The sequence below is a fragment of the Quercus lobata genome, chromosome 6, assembly GCF_001633185.2.
Source record: "Quercus lobata isolate SW786 chromosome 6, ValleyOak3.0 Primary Assembly, whole genome shotgun sequence".
NCBI classification, from domain to species: Eukaryota; Viridiplantae; Streptophyta; class Magnoliopsida; order Fagales; family Fagaceae; genus Quercus; species Quercus lobata.
Genome location: NC_044909.1, coordinates 39,565,799 through 39,576,585, shown reverse-complemented (window position 1 = coordinate 39,576,585; position 10,787 = coordinate 39,565,799). Strand labels below are relative to the sequence as shown.

The 10,787-nt window shown below is 34.5% G+C and overlaps 1 protein-coding gene across 1 annotated transcript in view; it reads right to left on the bottom strand.

Annotated features, from left to right (window-relative positions):
* LOC115950269 (replication protein A 70 kDa DNA-binding subunit E-like) overlaps positions 1-3,905 on the bottom strand; it is a 7,540-nt gene extending 3,635 nt beyond the window's left edge. Inside the window, exon 1 of the mRNA XM_031067494.1 lies at positions 3,876-3,905. Coding sequence (XP_030923354.1) covers positions 3,876-3,905 — 30 coding nt within the window. The remainder of the gene's footprint in view (positions 1-3,875) is intronic.
* Positions 3,906-10,787: the final 6,882 nt, after the last annotated feature.

The window sequence follows — 10,787 nt, the reverse complement described above, 5'->3', positions numbered from 1 at the left end:
TCACGGAATACGTTCTCCTGCACGGATGTCTTAAACTCCTAATACAGGCCATAATATAAAAAACAAAAGACTGCCATTAATATTGCAAACAACTTGCCCTGACAAATATTGCCAACCACCCAAGACTTAAAAGAGGGCCAATTAATTAGTACTATTATTGTTTATTGATGATGATTATTATTACTGATTAAATGCCATATGCAGGGCTTCTTTGGTCACCTAAAATCATCGGCCAAGAAGAGTTACACAGGACGGGAAGAAATCTATATATTTAATAATTGATAAAGTTTAGAGAAACTTAAATTAGAATTTCAAATTAGTGATTCAATTTTGCGCCACGTGTCCTAAATTATTTATTCTTAAAGAGTTTTATTTCTTAATTTTAAAATCAATTGTGAGACTACATTATAAATATTCATCCAACTAATTATTAAGTACAAAAATCAAAGAGTCTAAAATAAATGAATCGTAAAAAACAAAGTGCTTCATAATAATAATTTTTTTTCAAAAATGGACAATTTACATTTTATACTTAATAATATCTTTACAAAATTTTTTAAAGAGTTAACAAAATATAAAAATGACTATCAATAGTATTTGAATTATATATAGGAATTATATTATGCATCTTATTGTATATCTTTAAGTGTATTCATGTATATGCATGGGGTTACAAGCTAGTTACAATTAACTGTTTTCAACTTTTGTTGTTTCAAAAGAAAAATTACAATTTATTTATTTTAGTTAAAATGGTATATTTGGCACTCAATTTTGTCATTTATTTTAGAGAAGTGTTACGTCCATAATATTTTTCACAATAAATTATAGGTGGAAAGTTATTATTAGTTCTAATTTAAATTCACAAATTAAGTTACTTTTTTGTCCACCTATAATAGTCAATAACAATTTACCACCTAAAATTTGTTATGAAAATATTGTGAATATATAATTTCTCTCTATTTTAAATTCTTTCTTGTATTTGAAAAAATATATTTTTTTTTTTTTGAGAATGTGAAAATATTCATTTTAGTTTATGCTTTCAAAATTGTGAATAAATAGAATTCATGTGAATAACTAGTGAATAAAAAACTCTTTTAATTTCATTTCGCACATGGAAAATATTAACATAACTTGATATTTAGAATTCATGTCACATCATAACTAGTGATATTCAAGCCCCGATCTAGCTTGACAAATTGCACCGAAACCATGGTGATCGAACTGAATAACATAGTTGCCAACAGTGAACAAAGTAATTGTCAGTCATGTTTCTAAGTTTCCAACATCAGCCGGTTTCTCCCTCTAAATTCCAACCTCTGCATCGCACCGTTAACCTACCTATTAAGTTTTCCTCCTCACAACCACTACATGTCTCCTCCTTACCCATATATTGTTCAACCCAGATTTTTCCTCCCTCCGCTCACCTCTTTTGTTGCCATCGCTGCCTATCTATCCTTTTTTAGTAGATCTACTGAATTTTGATCTTTTGGGTCCCTAGATCTACTGAGTTTTGGTTATTAGGTTCTCACTTCTCTAATCTACTTAATTTTGGTCTATTTTTGTATGATTTGAGAAATTTATTAAAGTAGAACAAAGTTCACAACAGAACAATAGCAACTAGAGACATTGGCCAACAAAACGCTAGATGACACTGTACACAAAATATTGCATAACAATAGACTAGACTCTAGAGACATTAGCTAGTTGTTGGGTTCTCAAATCTACTGAGACAGCCGTACCAACAAACACCGCCAGTGACACAACCTGAATTATAATCTAGTGACATCATGACGGTTTGTTTTCTGAGAAGTTCGATGAGCTTGGCATAAACACAAACAAGCCCTCCAACGCCAACTGAACTGGCCGCTATTCACCCCTAATCATAACCGTAGGCTCCATATCATCAAAATAAACTCGGTTTCATAAATTTCAATTGCTATGAGAAAATAAGAATAATTTTAATACAAAGGTTAAATGTTGAGAAATATCCAATTTAACTTCTCCTTTTACTTTTATTTTTAAGTAGTCTCACACTCTCACCAAATATAAAAAATATTCCTAAGAGGACAAAAAAAAACAAAAAAGTAATTCTTATATTCTGTTTGGAAACAGTTTATCTAGCTGAAATTAAAATTTTTTTACTGAAAGTATTATAGATAAATTAAAAAGTAACTAAAATAGTATAATATGACTCATAAATATTACTAAAAAATATAATATATTTCATAAATAATAGTAAAAATAAACTAAATAATAAAAATAAAAATTAACTTTTTAAATCAAATGTCATACGCAAGCTTTTAAAGTTTTGATTTACCATCAAAAGAACAGCGGCTAGTACGGTCTCATAACGAATTGAGAATAGCTCAAATTAAAAAATAAAATAAAAAATGTTAATTAATAGATGAAATTAGTTGGTGTGACATCTTTAAATTCGGGATTAGTTGACCAATTATTAGCATCTGACCATATGTCCTTTTACTCCTCTTGCGGGTTCTGCCGTGGGGGCAAGCATAATAAAAAAATTGCCCATTAGAGTTCATGTTCAACTGCCCCAGACGCAAAGCAAAACTAGACCCATTTTTTTAAAAAAATTAATAATAATAATAATAATAATATTTTTCCACAACTTATAGAGTTCTAAAAAAAAAAAAAAAAAAAAAAAAAAAAAAAAAACTTATAGAGTTCTCTAATCACCATAACACATAAATTCATTATTAATATTACTTTCACATGTGTTAACAATGATAAAACATTTTATAACAATCTAGGAAAAAAGTTGTGATTTTTGTGTTTTTAAAATTGTTGGTTTGGATAGATTATTTTTTGCTAGTTTAGTTTACTATTTAGCTTATTTTTGTTACTATTTATGAACCCCACTATACTTTTTGGTATTATTCATGGGTTTTATTATACTATTTCAACTAACTTTTATCTTTATCTACCGTACTTTCAGTAAAAAGTTTTTAGTTTTAACAAAATAAGCGAATCCCAAACAGACCCTTAGTGTGTGTTTAGCTCCAAATTAAAAAACCAGTTTATTTTACTACATCTGAAGACGTTTGTGAGCACTCTTATTCTCAACAATCACATATCTACTCTTTTGTCAAAAGCATATCTGAGTAACCTTACCCATGCAGATAAGTCCCCTACGCAGCTTAACACTTGTTCATCAGCTCCAGCCAGGACCTCTACTCCAGATGTATGTGAACCTTATCCTGACATCCACAATTATTATCATTGCAGAGCTCTATCTGGAAGAAGATATGTCTCCAGCCAAGCCCCTACCTTTTTGCCACTTGTAAATCCATGGCTTAGTCCCCTACTTTCTTTTGAAATGTATAACGTACATTATCTCTAAGCTTTGTGGTCTATAAATAGGGACCTTGTAACTCTGAAGAGGCAAGAGTGAAGAGAGAAAAAGAAAACCCTTAGATTTCCTTGTAAGATTACCAGTTCTTGTAAGATGTTCAACAGTGTCTTTTATGTCTAATGTAAAAAAGTTGTTGAATCTAATAATATCTCTTAGTTTGTTGTATCTTGTGATGTGCTCTATCCCATATTTTCATGTTATCTTTTATATCTTCTTAGTGATATATGTTATTAACCAATTTCCATAATCTTCTTACACCCTCTTTCTCCCGTTTCCTGGTCTTTCTCTCAATAGTTGGTATCAGAGCCTTGTGATTAGTTTCTCCCTCTTTTGATTAGTATACTTTGATTATTATCCTGATTAGTATGCTCTGTGATTTACAGTTACCATAACACGTGGATCCTCTGTATTAATCACATCAGAACACTGGATTTGATAATCAAGTAGAACACTAAGGAGTTTGTTCTCAAAATTCCCAAAGAATCTACTTTTCCATAGTTACCTTGTGGATGTTTAAGCCTGGAGTTGGCATTTTAGTCACATTAGGTCTTTGGTAAACGGTTCTTTCTAGAAGAAATTATCATGACAAGTTCATCTTCAGAAGTTACTGATACCACTAAACTTGTCTTTGATTTTTCCCTTCATAAATCCATGGCAAATAGATTAGATTACTTGTATGAAATCTCCCATGTACCTGAAGATAGTAAGATTCCTATTACTGACTTTCCTATTGTAAATCTTTATACTGTGTTTGATAAACCCCAAGTTTCTTTCAAAAAATCCATAAAAAAGTTTTTAGGTCCTTCTTAACCTTCTACTGTAAAAGAATATGTCCAAGCTTCCAAGTTTGACCATTATAATATTCCAGCAAGTGAAACAGAAAATTTCATTACCCTTGCCCTTCCCAGAGAATTTGTAATTCCATGGCAGAAACAAGGATACACACACCTTCATTTTGGTGCTGTAAGGTTGGCGTTAACTTTCAATGGAAGAAAGGAACTTCCTATAGTCTTTGGAATTTCACTTCTTGATTCCAGATTCTTGGAATATCAAAATGCAGTTATAGGAACAGTTCAGACAACTTTAAATGTGGGAACAATCTTTGTTACACTTTTTCCCAACTTCAATATTTCTCTCAAAGATCTTCATCTCTGTGATGCTCTCAAAGTACAGGTCCAGATTACAGGAGCCTCTCAGGTGCAAGACACATTTGCTGCCACGCTTCACTACCAACTTGCTTATAGACTTCAGAATCATGCTTTTGACATGGCAGTTCCAGAAATAGCTCAATCTAATGATGCTTTATTGATTCAAGTTGATCTTGAAATGACACCCATGTGCACTTTTGTTCCAAGACAACTCAACAAGGACCAGATGACTTCTCTTTTTCTAGAATCATGGATTACGAAATATGAGATGCTTAATCAGGCGACTAAACCGATCTAGTCAAATGATCCTCTCTTTATCAGGAAAGCAAATGGTGAAGTAGAGACAAGATTCTTAACAGCTCCACCAGGAAGAAAGATGTAACGATCTTCCCAACTCAAATTTCTATGCTCCAACCAGTGTCTTATGTTTGGGAAGATGGCCTTAAAATTAAAGCATTTCGAGAAGATGGAAAACTTTGTTATGAAGGAAATCGCCTTCTGGTCACATATGGTGGTATATTTGTGATTGTATTGATTGCCAAAAGGAAGAGGCTTTTGAAGAAGATTATTCCAGAAGAAAGAAAAGATCTTCTCAGCAAATTCTCAAAGATAGATATGAAGCAGGAGATCCAGAAGTTGACCTCCTTGGAGAACCCTCTGGAAAATTTGACTATTATGTTCTCTATCCTAGAACTAGTAAACAAACCATTCCCTCTCTTTCTCCATGCAAAGAAAACCATGACCAAAACCAAAAACCTCCATTAATCCCATACTACCAAAAAGTCCTTCCCCAAATATCAAAATTCCAACCCCTTCCTACTAGTCAAACCCATATACAAAAACCCTCACCTTGTTACATGTTTGACCAAGCTTCACCTTCCTATTCATAGAGTTTTCCCCCATTATAAAGCTTTGATCATCCCCAAACCAACACTAAACATGTTTGGAAAATCAAAAATCCTGTTAGAAACAATCCAGATGGAACCAAGAAACAGGTCTCTTCGGCAGAAACAGCTTTAAATTGGCAAGTAGAAAATGTTGTGGCACAAAACCATGTCTTTTCAAAAAATTTGGATAATCAACAAAAGATGGCTAAGGCAGTTACTCATACTTTTTCATCCTCAAATTCCCTTATTAAAGATTTAAAGAAGAAAATCAAAGCAGTTGAACAAGAATTGGCAACCATAGCTTCCACAGTCAAAGATTTGTCTGTTTCTTTTCCTCTTATTAGACAAAAAAGAAAAAGAAAGAAAACAGTTGTTACTACAACTTCAATCCATGGAAGGATCACAGATAAAAGCCATTCAGACTCCTTCGATACATGTTCATATGCCTTTTCAACCTCGACAATCATTATATAAAGACTTGTCTATACCAACGACCTCCCCGTTTTCACCAATTTCTCCCTATCAAAACCTTCAACCATTAGCCATAACACATCCTGACCATAACCCTTTTAAAGTAAGTGGAATTTTTCCTACCATAACATACTCAATTCCACCTCAACCAAAGCCCTAAACTAGACCACAAAATGAATCTTCTCCTATAAAGAAAGACAAAGAACCATTATACCAACCCCCAGATCCAATTGTAGGTGCTTCTTCAAGACCTCTAGATATGAATATGTTGGCTGTGGATACTGACCCCCCCAAATCCAATTTCATCATTTCTCAAAACTCTCACCCTTGAAGATTCAAGAGAACCTTTTGTGCTCCCAATAATTGATGACACAGACCTAGACTTATCTGATCTTGGTCTAGAGGAAGTGTTTATGACAAATACTGAACCAAAGGTAGAAGAAGAAGATGATGTTCTTCGTCCTAAAAAGCCTCCATCTCCACCACCACCAATCCTTCCTCCACCACCCTTTGTTCAAACAAGGTTGACTTATTCACCAACTACAGATTCAAAACATTTGTTCACTCTCAATAATGTTCCTTCTTCTAGATGGCATGATGGGTTCTTTAACATGTATTCTTGGTGCATAGCTGAATTCCAAGCTCCAAATGCCACCATTTCCCTGATTATTACCAAGTTTGTTGTAAGGATTACAGGAAGATTATGAGAATGGTGGACCACTTTAGGAGAATACAGGCAAAGACGGGCAGCTCAATGCAACACACTAGATGATTTCTTCACGATTGTCCATAATGAATTTCTTGGTTCTGCAACTCATTATATGAAAGTAGCATGAGAAGAATTCTTACTGATGAAATGTTGCTCATTTGAAAGGAAAGATTTAGAGAAACATTTTGACAAAAGCTTGGGGTTTATCAAACATAGTATAAGGATTTACAATAGGAAAATCACCTTCTGGTCACATATGGTGGGATATTTGTGATTGTGCTGATTGCCAAGAGGCTTTAAGAGTCAAGGTCTTTATTTGATCTTTTATTTCTAGGGGAAGGTTTTCTATCATGTTGAGGATATCATTAGGGACTGCAGAGGAAGGGTCTGAGGATGAGGATGGATATGTAATAGGATATACACATAGGGGTGGAGAAATAATTGTGGTGTTAAGAGCTGGAGGTTTTCTAGAAAGATAATCAGTGATAAGTTTATATTTTCCTTTGATGTGCTTGACTTGGAAGGACCATTGTGAAAACCAATTTGACCATTTGAGCAACTGAGGATGTGGGAGCATTTTCCTTTTGAATTGGAGCATTTTGGGAAAGGAGGACATGTCCATTTCTACTAGAAAATTATGCCCAAGAAAATGAAATTGGAAATTTTCAATTCCATATTTGACTGCAAGAATTTCTTTGAAAGTGGAGTGGTAATGAAGTTCTGAAGGCTTGAATGCACCACTTTTATATCCCAAATGTTTCTCTTGCCATTAATCTCTTCAAAGAGAGCTACTGCCGAGTATTCATCACTTGCATCTGTCTGTAATATCCGTTTGCCTAGTCCTGGGATCTATAAAGGAGGAAGCTTTTCTGCTAATTTTTTCAATTGTTGGACTGCTTCTGTATGAACAGAATTCCATTCTAGAGGTGATTTCTTTAGCAATTGAGCTAAACAGTTCCTGTATTTGGAAACTTTTGGAATAAAGTCTGACATATAATTGACAATTCCAAGAAACTGTTGTATCTGTTTGGTACTTATGAGCTTATCTGGGAATTCAACAAGAGAGACAACTATGTGAGGCTGCAAAGTATACTTTCCATCTGAAATGTTTACACCTAAGAAGTCTATGGAAGACTGTCCTATGACCATTTTCTTTTCTGAAAGCATTATCCCTTGAGATTTCACTAAATTATAAAATTCAGTGAGCAACTTGGCATGTGATTTTTCATCTTTTGAGAACAAAAGGATGTCATCAAAATAAATCAATGCATTGGTCAAGAATGGTTGGAACAACGTTACCATTGCTTTCTGGAATTGAGATGGATCATTTTTGGGACCAAAAGGCATGGCAGTCCATTGATAATGGTGGTCCGGGATGCAAAACACTGTCTTATATCTTTCTTTTGGATGGATTCCTAATTGCCAAAATCCTGCTTTAAGATTAAACTTTGAGAATACTTTGGCATTTGAAAGATGCTGAAAAAGAGCACTCTTGTTTGGCAAAGGGAATTTGTGATCTACAAGGAAATGATTAAGATCTTGGTAATTGATTACCAATCTAAGTTTTCCTCAGACTTGTTGAGAATGCTTGTTGACATTGAAAGCTTCACATGCCTAGGGAGAGGTTGTCGATTCAATGAGGCCCTCTAAAAGGAGAGAAGATAGTTCTTGCTTGGCCAAGGTTAAATGTTCTAGATTCATTCCTCTGTGACTGGCTTTTGTGGGGTTAACACCTTCATTTTTCTTAAAGGGAAGGTATATGAAAAATTTTGGGTTTTTCCATAAAGGATTTGGATTTTTAAGGAGAAATTCAGAACATCTGTTTGCACAACAGTCACTGATAATCTGGTGTCTCAAAGAGTTAAAGGGGTCTACTGTGAATAAATGGGGTACTTGAGTCCAGGTGAGAAGGTGTTGTTTTTGCAAAAGTCCTTTTGAAGACCATCTGAGATTAGGCATTTGATGAAGGAGATCAAATCCTATGAGAAGGTCTCTACCTGTGAAAGGGGATCCAAGGACTTGGTGTTTAATGGTAAGGGTTGGAAAGATTCTGATGAAGAAAGGCTTACTTTTCAGGGTGATAAGGAATGTTTCTCCATTTATCGCTCTAAACATTTGGTTATGGGGTAACCAAAATTCTTCAGGTAATATCTTAGGATGGAGAATTGTTGCTGCTGCTCCTGTGTCAAACAAGGCTATTACTGGAACGAGTCTAGAATAAGTATCAAGAAGGATATGTACTTGGGCTATGGGTGTAGGACTGGTTAGGGGGGCTATGATGGGTTGAGATGTATAGATGGTTTGGATTTCTGGATCTGAGTTTTCTTCATTGTCTGGATCTGAATCTTCTTCTGAAGTGGAATAGGCCATAACTACCAAAGCTTGAGAATAGTAGTCATCATCCAATGAAAAGAGTGATTCCACATCCAAGAAAGGAGTATCATCTGCATGGATCTGAGCTTGTTCAAGAAGCTTTGCTGCTTTCTCATTTTTTGGACAATTTTTCACAAAATGTCCTAGTCTTCTGCATACAAAACAGACCTTTGAAGTTTTTCCTTTAAACTGCTTTCTTCTAAGAAACTTCCATTTTTTCTTCTTTAAGGATCTTTTCTTGTGACCTGCATAATATCTCTTCTTCCAAGAATACTTCTTGAAATGATCTCTTCTTTTTGTTGGACAAGCACAATTCTTTTCATAGCACTTTATCTGCGGATCTTTTCTTTTACAATTGTCTTTAAGTTTGCTATGAATCTTGTCAATCTCTGAAAGAAATTTTCTCTGATTGCAAAGTTTTTCTAGAGCAATGAGCACATGCTGATAAATTTCTCCCAAAGAAGCTTACTGCAAAGTTATTTTTTGGAGATTCATCATTCGGAGTGTTTCATCCCCTAATGGTTCTGGAAGGGAGTTGAGAAAGATATGCTTGGCATTAACATCATCCATACCATTAAAAGAGTAGTATCTCCTTGACATTCTGTCAAAATGTTTCTCTAAATCTTTCCTTTCAAATGAGCAACATTTCATCAACAAGAATTCTTCTCGTGCTACTTTCGTATAATGAGTTGCAGAACCAAGAAATTCATTATGGACAATCGTGAAGAAATTTTCTAGTGTGTTGCATTAAGCTGCTTGTCTTTGCCTGTATTATCCTAAATTGATCCACCATTCTTGTAATCTTCCTGTAATCCTTGCAACAAACTTGGCAATAATCTGGGAAACAGTGGCATTTAGAGCTTGGAATTCAGCTATGCACCAAGAATACATGTTAATATCCTCAACATGATAGAAAACCTTCCCCTATAAATAAATGATCAAATAAAGGCCTTGACTCTTAAAGCCAGAGCCAAAAGAATCATTAAAGTCCTCCATTTTTACCTCAGAAAGCACCTTCCTTGCTATTTTTCCTGATATAGACCAACCATGGAAAACTCCTTTTGCCTTTTGGATAACTGATTGGACGGTTGAACATTACCTTTACATGTGGTATATACTCAATGAGTCTTACTTGTGCCTCCATTTTGAGCCAGAATTTTACAAATATATTTTCTCGTGTGTAAACAGATATTTTCATAAATTCTGGTTTGAAATTTTGAAAATTGATGCCCATGATAGAGAATGGATAAAATATCCTACCACAAAACATCCAAGATTTGGAAGCAAGATCACTTCAGCAAGTCTAATTGTCAAGCTTAATTCCAAAAATGATATTTGTGTAGAAGGAATTTTCCACCCGGCAGAAATAAATTGGGTCACTAATCCAGATAGCACTCTACACGCACATCGGGACACATCTTGGGTATCTTGTTATCATGCTGTCACAATAACAGAATCCCTAAACAAGGGGATCTTACCTGAAATAATACCAATGGATCCAGAAGTTTGTAGACAGCAGTGGCCACATGAAGATCATTAGGAAATTCCCAATCCTCTTAAGGGATATGATGATCCCTACTACCATAACCATGATCCAGATGTCAATACTGATGTTGATGAAGAATGGTTCCATGGAAGAGATGGATGGGACTAGACATTTCTAACACTTAAAAAAAAAAAAAAAAAAGGGTCTCACAAACGTCTTCAAACGTAGCACTCTTATCCTTAACAGTCACATATCTACTCCTTTGTTAGAAGCATATCTGAGTAACCTTACCCATGCAGACAGGTCCTCTACGCGGTTTGACACTTGTTCATCAGCTCCA